We start from the raw sequence: 15,927 nt of genomic DNA on the forward strand, positions 1-15,927 counted from the left end.
TCTGGTAAATCATAAATTTCCATTAGTTTTATTGTGTTTAAATTTCTAGTTAGTTTAAGTAGTCGCACTAATCAACAAATTTCTTGACTAATCATAATCAATTTTACTTATCAAATCCTTTCTTCAAATGCAATACGTCTTTGGCAGCCAAAATTGAAGATTAAGAATTACTGTATGTTGAATACAAGGAAACCCGTCATTTAGTGTTCATAATACAAATTAATTTGAACGCTAACTAATTAAGGTAACTACACAAATATGTGAAACATTTTAATGATCAGTAAACAGGCACGTGTAATATCTTATTCACATTGAGCCAAAATCCTATGTAAAAGTTGGTAGAATAGTTACAAATAATTAAATCAACTCGTGGCCTGAATTATACGTATAATATTTACTGAAAAATTAATTTCAATTTATTACGTACGGCCTGTGAGAGTGCCTATAAACGTTTGACAATTTCGGTGGTGGCTATCAATTCTTCATTACATATCTACAGAATAAATATAGAACTATAAAAGGTATCTTTAATGAGGTTTCATCTGCAAATAATTTAATAACATTTAAGCCCATCATATGTTAATTGGATGATGAAAATTGGTCGGTAGGTACATAACGAAGAACTATGAATCTATGACGAGCTTCCATATATCTTCCAAATCATGCTGGGGAGGAACTTATTTCATGCACGAAAATGTACTTTATAATAAAATTTTGGATTATACATGTCGCCAAATTTGACACTCTTCTGCTAAAATATTGGGCATTCTAGACGTCTCCAACAAGAAATAATCTGGTTGATGATCGTACGATGCAGACAGAACCAAATAGAGATCTGGAATTGAAAGTCTTATCACTTGACTTTTGGCTTCTCAGCTGCTTTATTTTTTGACTTCATGGTTCAACCATTTTATCATAGAATAGATCTTTGACTTATTAAATATGATAGCTTATGTTTATTTGCTAATGTTATGCTGAGGGATGCAATACCCATAACCCTCAAATTTATTGCTTTTACTGTAAAATCAAAGCATCAGATTAATTAAATTACCAAGATGATGACATAACATTATCGATTTTATTTCCACCGATGATTTACATTTACATCCACCTTTAATTAATCAATTAACCACCAACTCTTTTTATGATTCAACTGCTGCGAATGGAAGTAATCAGCTGCTCATGCATCCACCAGCAAACGAAATCCAAACCTCGAGATTTCTTTATTCAAAACCAAAACCGGATTCGTCATCGTATTGGCGTTATTCAGAATGAAGCTCATATTAAAGTTTGAAGAAAGAGACAAAAGTATAACAAAATAATATACTACCAGAATTATTTAATTTTCTTTTCTAAGTACATATGCTATTTTAATATGCCTTTTATGACAAGAAACAGTTGGTTAGCAACTTCTCATAGGTTTCTTGCGTTCAAACTTGGTAGCAGAAAATGGTACTCTTGGAAGAAATTCAGAAAATTCTTTTCAAGATTTGTGCATTCATACTAGCAACGAATTCTATATAAGCAGCATGATGCTTAGCTTTACGATGCATTCAGTTATATCTGCATGTTCAAAGTGTAATTCTTGGAAAGCTAAAAGCCAAAAGATGGAGAAACTCTCAACCCAACTCTTGTATTGTTTCTTCTTCATTGTTCTTATTGTTTTTCAGTCATCCCCGGCAACATCTCAAGAAGTTGGTAAGTAGTTATATTAGACATGTATCCATGAGAATGGAGATCCTTGCAAGCAAATTCATTCTTTTAATGTTAAATATATGATTTAATGTGTGTTTGTATAATTTCATATTTTAATTCTCTCCGTTTGATATATGGTTTAATGGTGCAGAGGATGAGACAGAGTTTAATTATAAAGCAGGAGGTGAGAATGGGCCAGAACGATGGGGAGAGCTTCACAGCGAATGGAGTGCTTGCGAAAATGGATCAATGCAGTCTCCAATCGATTTGTTGCATGAGAGAGTTGAAGTAGTGTCTCATTTAGGGAGACTTAAAAGAAATTACAAGCCCTCTAATGCCACTCTAAGAAATAGAGGCCATGACATGATGGTAATTAATTGAAACGAGAAAAAAAAAATAAAAAAATACTCAATCTTTATATACTTGTGAATAAAGGGCAAATAAAAATGATCTAATTGAATGCATCAGATCATCTAGTAAAATATGTAATTCCGATTCCATCCATTAAAATGCATCACATGATCTATATATTTTCTATATAGATGCATTGATGCATAGAATATTAATATTTATCTCTTTTGCGTGCAGTTAAAGTGGGAACAGGGTGCCGGAACACTTGAGATAAATGGAACTGAATATATACTCAACCAGGTCCACTGGCATTCACCTTCTGAGCACACTCTCAATGGGGAGGGGTACTATAACTATATATCTTCAGCTAACAATCACTATATTGCTTAAATTGGAAGATTTCACTTTCTCTTTTGATTTACTTCTTTAAAATTTATGAACTGCAGATTTGATCTAGAGGCTCACATGGTTCACGAAAGCACAGATGGGAAAGTTGCAGTAGTTGGGATCATGTACAAAATCGGACGACCTGATTCTTTCTTGTCATCGGTAATTAATTAATTACTAATTGAGGAAGCTGCTATAAAATTTATAACTCTATATATCCATCTGTCAAGTATTCCTTCAAATGATGATTCTTTGTTTTGTTTAATAGATAAAGGATCATTTAGCAGCCATTGGTGGCAGCACTGAAAGAGATAAAGTGGTGGGTATGATGGATCCAAGGGGCATTAAGATAGGCAGTAGGAAGTATTACAGATATATTGGCTCTCTTACTATTCCTCCTTGCACTGAAAATGTTCTCTGGACAATTGTCAGAAAGGTTTGCTACCGACAATATATTAACTTATTCAACTTACCAAAAACTTGCTCATTTTCGATCAAGTGGTTATTTTTATATTTATATATCTTCTCATGAATTCTTAATGTGATTAGGTGAGGACGGTAACAAGGGAGCAAGTGCGATCTCTCCGCGTAGCTGTACATGATGTGAGTTTGCACAAAAATATTGCAATGCCGCCCTTTTATCTTTCCCAGCATAAATTTCAAAAGAACACCTGAAATTTACCAGTAATTATATACATATAGACTGTTTTCTTCATCTACTTGACATATAATAGTACTTGATTAAATTCAAAAAGCATATTTTTAAGGTTGGAAGATATTCAAAATGTATACTCTTTTTCTAGAAAACGTTTAGGTGGTAATCAGAGACAGTTGAAAACTTTTAGGAAGAAAGTTTATTATTAAACACTCTTCAATAGGTAGGAATAATGAATCTTATACCATTAGAACAATTGTATATTTTTATGTATGTACTTATGCTAAGAGTAATCTTTTCCAGGATTCGGATACAAATGCAAGACCGTTACAGCCAATAAACTCGAGGTCGCTTCATCTTTTCAGACCAAATGATGATTCGACAGAAAACCCATGATATATATATATTGCAGCTCATTGCTATATGTGTATCATGCATCCACCATATACCTCATCCTATGCAATAACTCCAATATCGCCATGCCCATGCATGCCATTGTTGTTGGAGAAATATAGTGATCTACACAACTCTAGACGAGAGACACCTATATCAACAGATTTTTTTATTCGGATATTTGTTTGTTTATTTTGTTATTATTATTATCATCATTAGAGATCATATATATCATTAATAAATACAATTTTTTTTATAGTTAAATTCCTGTCTTGTCACTTTAATTTATAAATTGGTGTAACTTATTATATTTTTCCTAAAGAGAAATAATTATATGAATAATGGTTTTAGTGTGTATTTCAATTCATATTATATATGAAAAAAAAAAAAAAAATAATTTTTTTACGCTTTGATAAACTAAGATTTTTTTTATGCTTTGATAAACTAAGATTTCTGTCACAATACATCTGAAAAGTGTGATTCGTCGGTAAAATATCTATGATAGACTGATAAGTGTATAATATATGTCAAATCGACTTCTATAGTTGGCAATAATACGTACGTACATAAAGAAAATCAAATCTACATCTATAATTGGCAATGAAAGATAAGAAGCACAAACCACAAAGCTGTTTCCTAAGAGATGAAAATTTTGATTGATAATGGTCTTCAATATTTACTAATTATAACTGCTTACAGTTCATCCCATTCTACCAAGAACTTTCATGATATCATCCATTGATGGCCTATGCAAAGGATCATCTTCCACTCAAGCCTCGGCTAGAACAGCTAAACATAACGCTTCAGCAAGAGGGTAATCCTCCTTAAAACAAGAATCCATGAAACTCCTCGATTGTTCAAAACAACCACCTTCACTTCCTCCCCCTCCCAAAAATCCAATGCACGCCTTGAATAATTTTCCATCCATGTCTTTTCTTCCTGAAATCAACTCAAGCAAAACAACCCCAAATGCAAAAAAGTCTACCTTTTCCGAAACTGAGACATTCAACAGATATTCTGGTGCTATCCATCCTTTGACACTTGCCGAAATATCATTTCCTTTTGAAGATCCAACAGCATGGTTTGTTTCAATACTTGCGAGTTTCGCTCTCCAAGTTGATGTTATAAATATATTCCTAGTATTTACAATCATGTGTGCATAGTGTTGATGCGCGATTTGGGCACCAACTAATTGACACGTGCGTAGCGTTGATTGGACAAGGAGCACACGTGAATATGGATTATCAATATGAAATAAATGCAATGAGAGTTTTTAAAGTGGTTCGGATGCTAAGGTAGCAAGTCCTACATCCACTGATTTGTATTGATATGGTGGGTCAGGTCACTAAAGCGGACTGACTTACAAATGATTGAAAAGTAAATACAAAGCTTTTTAGTGAGAGAGTTCCAAATGTAAAATGATCGAATCCCCCTAATGAAGGGGTCTTCCTCTTCTTATATCAAGTTGAATGCGTGTAATCATCATTAAATCTTTGGGTTGGTGTGAATGTCAGAACATAATCTGGCTTTACGTCCCATTACCCATTTCCCAAGCTGATTTTACACGATTTGGAGTAGGTAAGCGGACACGTGGGAGCTCCAGGGCGCTTGGCAGGCCTGACGTGCGCTTACCGTTCTGACGGGAGCAGGCCACGTTTCGTCACGCGACTCCACATTAGCCCTTGATTTCCTAGGCATAACACATAGGTTGGGAAAATACAATGATGCAGATAGTGCAGGCCTGTAGCAATATCAAAAGCTATCTGTGTTCGGTTTTGCCAATTAAGAAGACTAGATGAATTAGACTAGCAGTTCCTTAGGCAGCCATGGCTAGGGAATTCAAACAAAACATATGACCTAGAAAAATCTAACAAACACCATGTAAACTCACTATATTTATGAGATTGATATTCGAATTTACATCGATTACCTGCCGAGTATCTTCAAACCGCATCTGCTTGATCATCACTTCAACATCATCAATCATCCCTTTAAAGGATTAGTCTCCAATTTTGTTATCTTCACCGAAATTTTTTGTTGCTCTTTTGAGATCCTCCATACTGTAACTTGACAAAGAGTACTTTATTCCTGCAAGGAGATCGGGAGATAAACATGAATTTGCAGAGCTGTGACCAGTTTGACCAGATCGAGGAGAGCTTATCGCGGTTGAAAATGAAACTTGACTTAAACTTCTGGTATTGAATGATTGTATCCTCCCACCCTTCCATTTTCGAAAGGCCAAATATAAATGGGGCCTGATAGAATATATTTCCAAGCCAATATGACCAGAGATCGAATCGGTTTCTGGGCCCAAGAACTCTAGAAATTTTACTTGCTTTTTGTTTCTGTTTAAGTTAACCATGCATCTGCATGCATGGTTAATATATGTACTGTATATTATTTGGTAAAATTATAATTGAAATAACTTCAAGTTTCTTAAAGAATTAAACTATGTATGAAATAAACTTATTGATTGATAGATAGTAATAATAAGTTAATAAAGATATTGCTTTCATAATTTAAGATCATGAGGTTATAAGAGTTATACTGCAATTACAATGATATTCGTAGATATGCAAGAGATAATCTATAGCTATTTATATAGCTTCTAATAAGTTAATTGGAATGAGTTAATGAATCCACAAGACAACTTTACACAAATTATCGACTTGATGTTTCTTTTAAAAACCGACTTATTCTAAACTTTTATATCATGGCAATCGAATTACCTCTTTCGTTTTTTTTAATGAGAAAATTGCATTAAGGATCCAAGATCACACTATGATATTGTCCAAAATTTAGTAGCCTAAAATGGAATTAGTTCAAATCTTAGCTTTACTTTCCATAGTTCTTGATTATAGTTCAGCTTTTGATACATGCAGCATGCATTAATTCATGCGTGGAGTCGTTGGAATTTAATTGTAAAACAATACATAACATTACATTATTAAATAACACTCTTGATATTATTATACAATAAGATACGTACAATTAAACATATGGTCTTGATCTACATCCAAATACATATTAAACATAAGTAATATATACAAGACATGGTTATTCAAACCTCACAAACATATATTAACATACGTAAACCATATTATAACATAATATTTCAAGTTTTAGACACTGCCTGCCGACAACCGCCATTGCAACTATCATGATTAAATCTCTGCCTAGAGCAATGGTGGTGGTCATTCACAAAGTCGGGTGAATACTCACCTTTACATTATTCCCATCGTCGATCAGTCCCTGGTCGTACCGTACTATTGCCGGTCACCAAATCCAAAAAAACCCTTCTGTTTGCAGCCAAGCAAGAGCTCATTGTCTTAGGACTAGAGCAACCACTAGAACCTCATTTGGTACTGATTTGGTTATCTTTCACACTATGTTATTTCAAAAACACAGAAAATTCAAGTTTAATACAAATGAATATAAGAGAATACAAATATGTGTGCTTTACATATCAAAAGAACTAATATTACTTACCCAAATAGAGATTAGAGTTTTGTATAATTCGTGGGAGAGGATGGAGAAGAGTGTAGCATTATATAGGAATGGTCTAGGGTTAGTGTTACAATTATATAAATCATTGATTTTTGTGATGGGGTGTGCCACCAAATGAGGCAACATGAAGTGGGGGGACCATAATCCAATTAAATTTGTTTTAGAACAATTGAAATGATTGGTTAGAAAAATCTTTTTGCCATATTAGCACTATATTTAAATAGAACATCTCCACATTAGCTGATAAACCAAAAGTCAATGAGCACAATAGAGAAGTGTTCTGCTGCATTGTGATGTCAAAGCATGGTTACCAGAAAATTTATCTAAAAAATAAGTTCTTAACACACAAACACTTGTGAAGTAGTTTAAATTAATTAAGACATGGATATATATCCTTTTAGATTACTGATAAATACTTATTTCTGATCTAATGTTTAACTTCTGATATAAAAATTGACATATGCGAAACATCATCAACACCTATATATATATATATATATGATTTATATATATATATATAAAGTATGAAATTAATTAAATTTGATGAATACATTTGGCTGGTCAATTTGCTTTAACATCTCCTCGAGACATGAGTGCCTTTTATTTATTTATTATTTTTCTCCTTTAAGCAGTAAGCATAACTAAAAAGCGAAGGATCTTACTATTTCGTTATACAACTACCACTTTATGTATTGCGTCTCTCACATAAAATAATAGCCACTTGCTATTTATGTCAATCTTTTTGCAATCCAAAAACTTGTGGGATAACTCAGGCTTGCCAAAAGCCGCCCTATGTCAACCAACAACAATGTTCAAAGATATGAATCATGTCACTGAAAAGAATTGCTTTCAATTTGAGCAATTGCTTTCGAATAAAAATATTTTGTCAAACTCAAATCCTGTGGCATACAAAAATGTTTAATCATTTAATAATACTTTCAGAATATCATACCTAAAATGGACGCTAATTATTGTTCCTACTCATGGGATATTTTCAATTGATAAAAAATGAAGCATGAGCAATTGAAAGCCGCAAATAAACTTCCATCAATCTTTCAATTTCCCAAAATCACATGCTTCTTTTCTTTTTATTAAAAACACAAAAATAAATATTAATTTGTTGTTGTCTTACAAAACTTAATTAATTAATGAAGTGAAACTTTCTGTGTTTGCATTGAGAACAATTGTCCCACTACTGCACTGTTAAGTGAATAAATTAACGAGTACACGGTTGTTCCCATCCAAGGTTTAGCGAAATCTTAGGTTGGTATCACTGGTTTCATAAATTCCAAATTCTTACCCTTAAATGGATATCTTTATTTTTTTTTATTTTTTTAATAGTTAAAGGTTAAATTGGTAATTTCAAATTCAATTAAAATGTCCAAATAACCCTCACGTCTCAAATTTTGCGATCTGCCTTTTTAGGCAACTTCCCTTCTTCTAGGCCAGTTTCCAGGCGTTTTGTCATCAAAAATTTGTGCCACCACCACCATTCCATCCCTCACCATCTTCTCTTCAAAACCCATATCATCTTGTTGCTCGATCACTCACCGTTTGTTGGAAAAGCCCACTACTTTTTTGCACAAACGGCCACTTTGTAGTCGCTTTTCCGATTGTGCTGGCGTGTGCGTGTTGGGTGTTGGGCTGGATGTAGATAGGTAGGTGGTTGGGGATTTTAGTGAGCATGTGGTGGGAAAGATTTTAGGCTCCAAAATCTGGTGATCAAGATGTTCGCAACTTCCAAAAAACATACAACCACAAACAACAACAACAGCAAATAGATATCAGGAGGTGTAAATGGTTGGGGCTGATTGCTCACTGATCGGTCAAAAAAAGGCTAAAAAGTTACCTAACTTCACAAGGTGGCAAGAGGATTGGTCGGAAACGATAAGTGATGAAAGCAAGTGCTGGTATGGGAAATAGATATGCTGGAGGTGTAAACGGTTGGGGTTGATTGCTCACTGATCGGTCAAAAAAAGGCTAAAAATTTACCCAACTTCACAAGGTGGCAAGAGGGTTGGTCAGAAACGATGAGTGATGACGGCAAGTGGTGGTATGGGAAATAGATATTCAATAGGTGTCAACTAGGGGTGTTCGGTTCCGGTACCCTGCACTTTTTGAAGGAACCGAAATCGGAACCGACGGTTCCTTGAAATTTGGAACCAGGTTCTGGTTCCTAGGTACCCAAAACCAGAACTTGTAACAACGGTTCTGGTTCCGGTTCTAGGTACCTTGTAAAATTCATGACCCCCCAAAAGTTTTTAAAATGGCAAAAAAACCCTTAAAAACTTACAAATACCCCCCCACCTGGCACTTGTTAACAAAAATAAAATTACAAATTATAAATTCAAAATTACAAACTCCATTACTTTGTAAAGGTAGATTCTCAAAAGTCAAACCAACTTACTTTAAATATTATGAAATATAAATATAAATGTATTCACATTACTTTTTCTACAAAAATTTTTATTAACCCCTCTAATCTTTAATTTTATTTTACATTAGTCTCGGTTCCTGGTTCCGGTTCCAAAAATTTGGAACCGGAACCTACCCATTGACGATTGGTTCTGGGTAGGAACCGGAACCAAACCTAGGGTATCCGCCGGTTCCGGTTCTAACCGGTTCTTTTGAACACCCCTAGTGTAAACGGTTGGGGCTGATTACTCACTGATCAGTCAAAAAAAGGCTAAAAAGTTACCCAACTTCACAAGGTGGCAAAAGGGTTGGTCGAAAAGGATGAGTGATGACGGCAAGTGGTGGTATGGGTTTGGTAGAAGAGGTCATTGGGAGTCCAATGGTGGTCACGAAAATGATTTTGGAGGTTGGGATTGGTAAAAAAGACAAAAAATTGGCGGTTGGATGATTCTAACATGAGCCGTTTCTAGTTGACGTGAACCCACCTACAGCCAAAAGAATCAATAGCGCATGTTAATGTGCTAACGGTGAGTTGCACTACAGTTAAGAAATTGGGAGAAAAGTGGTCATTTGAGTGAAAAAAATAGTGGGTTTTTCCAACAAAGGGTGAGTGATTAGGCAACATAGTGATATGAGTTTTGAAGAGAAGATGATAAGGGATCGAATGGTGGTGGTGGCGTAGATTTTCGATGACAAAAACGTCCAGAAACTGGCCGAGAAGAAAGGAAGTCGTTCAAAAATGCAGGCCACAAATTTGAGACATGGGAGTTATTTTGACTTTTTAATTAATTTGAAATGACTAATTTAACCTTTCTCTATTTAAAAACAAAAAACAAAAACAAAAAAAAGGCCCATTTAAGGTTAGGAATCTGGAATTTATGAAATCAGGGGTACCAACTAGATATTTTGCTAAACCTTGGGTAGGAATATGTCATTTACTCTAAATTAATTAATTCAATGTCTAGTAATTGAAAGAGGAAACTTTGACAAAATGATAGGTTCTAATTATATATATGGGTCCTTGGTTTCATCACTTAAAGGCTTAAACCAGTGGAGGGAAAATGCATGCCAACTAATTTCCAAATAACTTATCTTATGGTTCAATAATTCACCCTAGTAATTATGAATATTGATTATTTGTTGGCCTCTATCGTAATTATCATAGATGCATCCAACAATAGAAAAAGAAGTAAATGGTTTACATTACATGATCGGTGTTTAGTATATGAATCGATTGATGTTGATTAAAATGCTTTCTCTATACACATGTTTCTCACTTCTAATTGCATCTCTATATATATTATGCAAAATGAAATCATAGCGAAAGCTTAAATCCCACCTCGCATTAGCAGTCAACATAGTTTTGCAACTCTTAATTTCTTTAATATTTACAGAACATAAATCTTATTAATATTATTATATCCTTTATACTATGTAGGGATTTTGCGGTTGTGGATTATCTTCGATCTTATTTATTTCTCATTAAGGTTTTTGAGGATCCTAAGACAGGCCACTTAAAGGATTAGATGATTAATTAGTATTGTTTCACAATTCAATTGTTATTTTACTGAAAGAGTTTATGGACTCTTTTTAACACATAGCGGAGTGGGTTTCAATGGGTGTTTAACGTCTTTGCTTAAAGTTTACCAAACAACAAATCAATCAACCAACCATAAGCATAAAAGTAAAGCACACATAGATTAATTTACATCGTTTGGCTAAAATCTTTTTAGTCTACATCCATGGACCTTGTCTAAATGAAGTGAATCTACCATAACAAACACAATTACAAACAAATCTAGAGTCGAAGTTAAGTACAACAAAGTAAAACACTCTCTGTTTTACAAGACTCTAACTCCACTCTTTGATCCCTTAAGTATTCTGCTATAGCAAGCTTCTGCCCAAGACACCGCTTGGTCAGCTCGAGCTCCTCTCAAGCTTCAATGGTTGAAGCTTCCCTTCAACTCCATGGCTTAAACTTCCTTTAAGCTCTCAATCAAGGAACCATGTTCCATAACTCAAACAAAGATAAAATGATCGTAATAATCAATAAGAACTTGTGCAAAAATATTTGGAAGAATTCAGAGCAAAAATGAAAGCAAAACTAGGTTAGTGCGTGTGAAACTGAAAAACTAAAAGAGAGAAAATTGAAAAATGCGTGAATCTTTTTCTCTTATTATTCTCAGAGAGATACATTTGTTTATATACAGAGGAAGAGAGAAGAAGACTGACGTTGAGAGTAAAACCCAGCTAAATGATAAACTAAAGAGTAAAGTTTTTCTTCTCTTCTCAAAACGACGCCGTTCTCTCTTTTGTGGATTTGCAGTTTTACGAAACTGCCCTCTTTTCAACCTAGCTAACATTCCCCCTCAGACTGGACTACGGTTACTGAATTCTTCACCATTTTCTACTGAATTGTCTTCTAGACTTCAGTTTGTTGTCTTCAAAACATTTTCTGCATTTCCTGCACTTTATCAAAAAACTGCATTCGCTTGTCTGCACTTCCTGCACTTTCAATAACATTGCATTTGCTTCTGCACACCACTAAGTTTCTATAAACTTCCAGAATTCAACATTGCATCTGCTTCTGCACACCACTAAGTTTCTATAAACTTCCAGAATTCAACATTGCATCTGCTTCTCCACACCACTAAGTTTCTATAAACTTCCAGAACTCAATTTTACCAACATTACTATTGAACTACTTCACTACGTCTGCTTCTACAAAACATCACATCCAGAATTCAACTTTACCAACATTACTACTGAATTGCTTCAGCACTTTTCAAATAAAATCCACCACCACATTACTGGATTCCTACTAACATCCAGCATTTACCAAGCATTATCACATTCAACACTTCAAATAAAATCCATCACCACATTATTCCTACTAACATCCAGCATTTACCAAGCATTATCACATTCAACACTTCACCTCCTTCACATTCAACACTTCATCTTCTTCATACTTACACTCTGCACTCATCACAAAGCACCAACATACACACTATTATAATGCAACCATTACTTCAATTCAACACTTATCTCCAGAATTCATATTCTCATACCACAAACATCAAGTAAGTACTGCAAAACAGCACTCCAAAAAAAAAAAAAAAAAAAAAAAAAAAAAAAAAAAAAAACAATATCATTTTATCAACATGCCACAAACACCTGCTCAAAACAGCAACAAACAATAGCATTTTATCAACATGTGCAATTCTTTCTAATGCTTCTGCATATAGTTAGCAGGATTTCCAAAAACATCAATAGCATTTTATCAACATGCCACAAACACCTTCTCAAAACAGCAACACTTCAATATTCTTTCCGATGCTTCTACATATACTGCAATATTAATTCTTACTACCAACATTCATTTCATCACACCACAAACAACATCACAAAACAATAGCACAATGGAAGTTCAACATACAACAGATTCTCTGATTCTTCTGTTTACAGTGTTAGCAGAATTTTACACTGCTTTAGAGAATTAAGATGATCCTGGACTATTGTCAACTTTAATCTCTGAATTTGGGATCTCAACAACACAAAAGTTTTGTTTCAAAATCTGAAACTGACTAATGGAAAGTGCTTTTGTCAGAATATCAGCAATTTGAAGCTTGGTGGGAACATATTGCACAATAACCTTTTTTGCAAGAACTTGATCACTTATGTAGTGAGTATCAATGTCAATATGTTTTGTTCTTGCGTGAAAAACTGGGTTTGATGCCAAAGCTCCAGCACTCACATTGTCACACCAAATGACAGGACAAGTGTTTAAAGACACCCCTATTTCAGTAAATAAACTGTCCAACCAGGCCAATTCAGTTGCTGTTTGAGCTAGTGCTCTGTATTCAGCCTCTGTAGATGATAATGCCACTACTTTTTGCTTACTAGAACTCTATTGAACCAGATTAGGACCTAGGTACACACAATATCCACTAGTAGACCGTCGATCATCTAAATTACCTCCCCAATCTGCATCGGTATAACATTCAACATTAAGAGAGGCTGTTGGTCTAAACAGCAAACCATGGAATTGAGTACCTTTAAGATACCTTAGAACTCTCTTACACACCTGCCATTGTAACTCAATAGGAGCCTGAAGTTACTGACTAAGTTTATTCACTGTAAAGCTGATATCAGGCCTAGTTAAGGTGACATATTGTAGAGCTCCAATAGTACTTGTATAGAGACTGGGGTCTTTAAACAACTCGCTATCAGCTGCAAATAGTTTGGTTCCTGCTGCCATAGGAGTAGGACAGGCATGTGCCTCTTGCATCTTGGTTTTGACGAGCAAATCATGGACATATTTAGTTTGTTTTAAATGTAGACCCACAGCTGACCTGGTTGCTTCTAAGCCCAAAAAATATGTGACAACCCCAAGAGTTTTCAAGGCAAATTGGCTGTTTAAATCATGAACAAGCTACTAAATTTTAGACGAACTGGAACCAGTTATTAATTTGTCATCCACATATATGAGAACATATAAAATTTCAGAGTTGTCCTTGAGAATGAACAAGCTGGAATCAGATATTGAATTCTGAAATCCCTTGTGAACCAATGCTTGTTTTAGTTTGTCAAACCAGGCTCGTGGGGCTTGTTTAAGACCATAGAGAGCCTTGTTAAGTTTACAAACATGGGAAGACAAGTGAGAGACTTCAAACCCTTCTGGTTGTCTCATATAGACTGTTTCATTCAAATGACCATTAAGGAAGGCATTGTTCACATCCACTTGTTGTATATCCCAACCATAAGTGACAGCCAATGTGAAAATGATTCGAATTGTTGCTGGTTTGACAACGGGGCTAAAAGTTTCAAAATAATCTAAGCCAGGAGTTTGTTGAAATCCTTTAGCAACTAATCTAGCCTTATACTTTTGAAGAGATCCATCAGCATGAAACTTAATTCGAAACACCCACTTATTACCAACTATGTTCATATCAGAAGTCCGAGGAACTAGGCTCCAAGTTTCATTCCTAATAAGAGCATCAAACTCATCTTGCATGGCCTTTTTCCACTCATCACAAGCAAGAGCTTCAGTAACTGTACCAGGTTCAGGTTTAACAGGTGAAGACTTAACCAAGGTAAAGGCAGTTGAGATTGAGTTGCTGGTTTGAGACTTGGTGACTGTGGTGGATGTATTAGGGTTAAGAGACTGGTTTGTAGGTGTAAATTCAGAGGCTGTAGTTACTGGGACAGATTCTAGGGCAAGTGATGTTGAGTTGTTGATTTTTGATCTGGTATGAGTGTTGGTTATAAGGGACTGGTTTGTGGGGTGATTGTGGTTGACAGAAGCAAGAAGAGCAGATATTTCATTTACTGAAACAGGGTCTGATGGAATGGGTAAAGACCTGGTCAGGGTAAGGCTAGTTGAGGGTAAATTACTGGTTTTGGATCTGGTGAGCATAGGATGTGTATTAGTGATCAGAGGCTGGTTGGTAGATTGATTATGAGGAATTTTAGGTGCACAGGTAGGAATTTCAAATTGAATGCACTCTGATGGAGTTAACTCAACAACAAGAGAGTGATCAGTGAGTTTCTGAGCTGATTGTGTATAATGTGAAGGTATAGAAGGCTTTTGAATTGTGGAATTGGGAAGATGATAGCAAGATAGATCTATTTCTAATGGAAATGTATGTGAAACAGGAGATGGAATGAGAGTAGGTAATAAGGAAGTATAAGTATCAGGGTTGTTAAATGGAGTTTTTGAAATTGAGGTATGGATTCTAGAGGATGGTTTAGGAATAGATGGACTGTGAATAGAGTTATTAATGTACTGAAATGAGGAACTAGGAGTTGACTTGTTAGTAGTGACAGAAGGATTAGGAACAGAACAGTCCACTGCAGAGGAGACTTTGCTGGTTGTACCATTAGAAAAGGGAATAGAAACAAAAGGAAAACAAGTAGAAGAACTATGAGGGACTGCTGCTTTGAGTGAAGGAAAACAGGAAATGGACAAATGTTGACTAAAACCAGTAGCAAAAGGGAACTCTAGTTCATTAAACTGAACATTAGGAGTAATGACAATTTTTCCTCTAAACTAAGACATTTATACCCCTTATGACTTAAACTATAACCCAGGAATTCAACTTGTGTTTATGAAAATCTCTCAAAAAAGGAAAACAAGCACAACCAAAAATTTTTAACTCAGAATATACAGGAATTCTATTGTAAAGAATCTGATATGGTGACATAAAATCCAAAATTGAGCTAGGCATTCTATTAATAAGAAACACAGCAGTATCAAATGCACACCACCAAAAATGCAACGGCATAGATGCATGGGCTAGTAAGGTCAGACCTGTTTCAGCTATATGTCTGTGCTTCCTTTCACTTCTCCCATTTTGTTGGTGTACATAGGCACAAGAATGCCTAAGTTGGATTCCAGCAGTGGTAAGATAAGGAATTAGACCCCTATATTCTCCTCCTTGGTCAGACTGTAAGATTTTGAGTTTATAACCAAGTTGTCTTTCAACTAAATGGTGAAATTTGATAAAAGTGGACTGAACTTC

General features: G+C 34.9%; 1 protein-coding gene and 1 pseudogene across 1 annotated transcript; one reads left to right on the forward strand and one right to left on the reverse strand.

Moving 5' to 3' along the window:
• Nucleotides 1-1,568: 1,568 nt before the first annotated feature.
• Nucleotides 1,569-3,703, forward strand: LOC116132567 (alpha carbonic anhydrase 7-like). Its single transcript, XM_031418231.1, has 7 exons — nt 1,569-1,698; nt 1,847-2,064; nt 2,284-2,390; nt 2,493-2,595; nt 2,702-2,869; nt 2,983-3,036; nt 3,392-3,703. Exons 1-7 carry the CDS (start codon nt 1,608-1,610, stop codon nt 3,482-3,484), a joined length of 834 nt encoding a protein of 277 aa, XP_031274091.1. The 5' UTR covers nt 1,569-1,607; the 3' UTR covers nt 3,485-3,703.
• Nucleotides 3,704-4,196: 493 nt separating this feature from the next.
• On the reverse strand, nt 4,197-5,843 carry LOC116132576 (annotated as a pseudogene).
• Between the last annotated feature and the right edge of the window lie 10,084 nt (nt 5,844-15,927).

The sequence above is a fragment of the Pistacia vera genome, unplaced genomic scaffold (genome assembly GCF_008641045.1).
Source record: "Pistacia vera cultivar Batoury unplaced genomic scaffold, PisVer_v2 Contig255, whole genome shotgun sequence".
Classification (NCBI taxonomy): Eukaryota; Viridiplantae; Streptophyta; class Magnoliopsida; order Sapindales; family Anacardiaceae; genus Pistacia; species Pistacia vera.

Coding starts and splice junctions, on each gene's coding strand:
- LOC116132567 (XM_031418231.1), top strand. CDS start 1,608: ATGGAGAAACTCTCAACCCAACTCTTGTATTGTTTCTTCTTCATTGTT. Junction 2,065..2,283: donor ATAGAGGCCATGACATGATG/GTAATTAATTGA, acceptor TTTTGCGTGCAG/TTAAAGTGGGAACAGGGTGC. Junction 2,596..2,701: donor CTGATTCTTTCTTGTCATCG/GTAATTAATTAA, acceptor TTTGTTTAATAG/ATAAAGGATCATTTAGCAGC.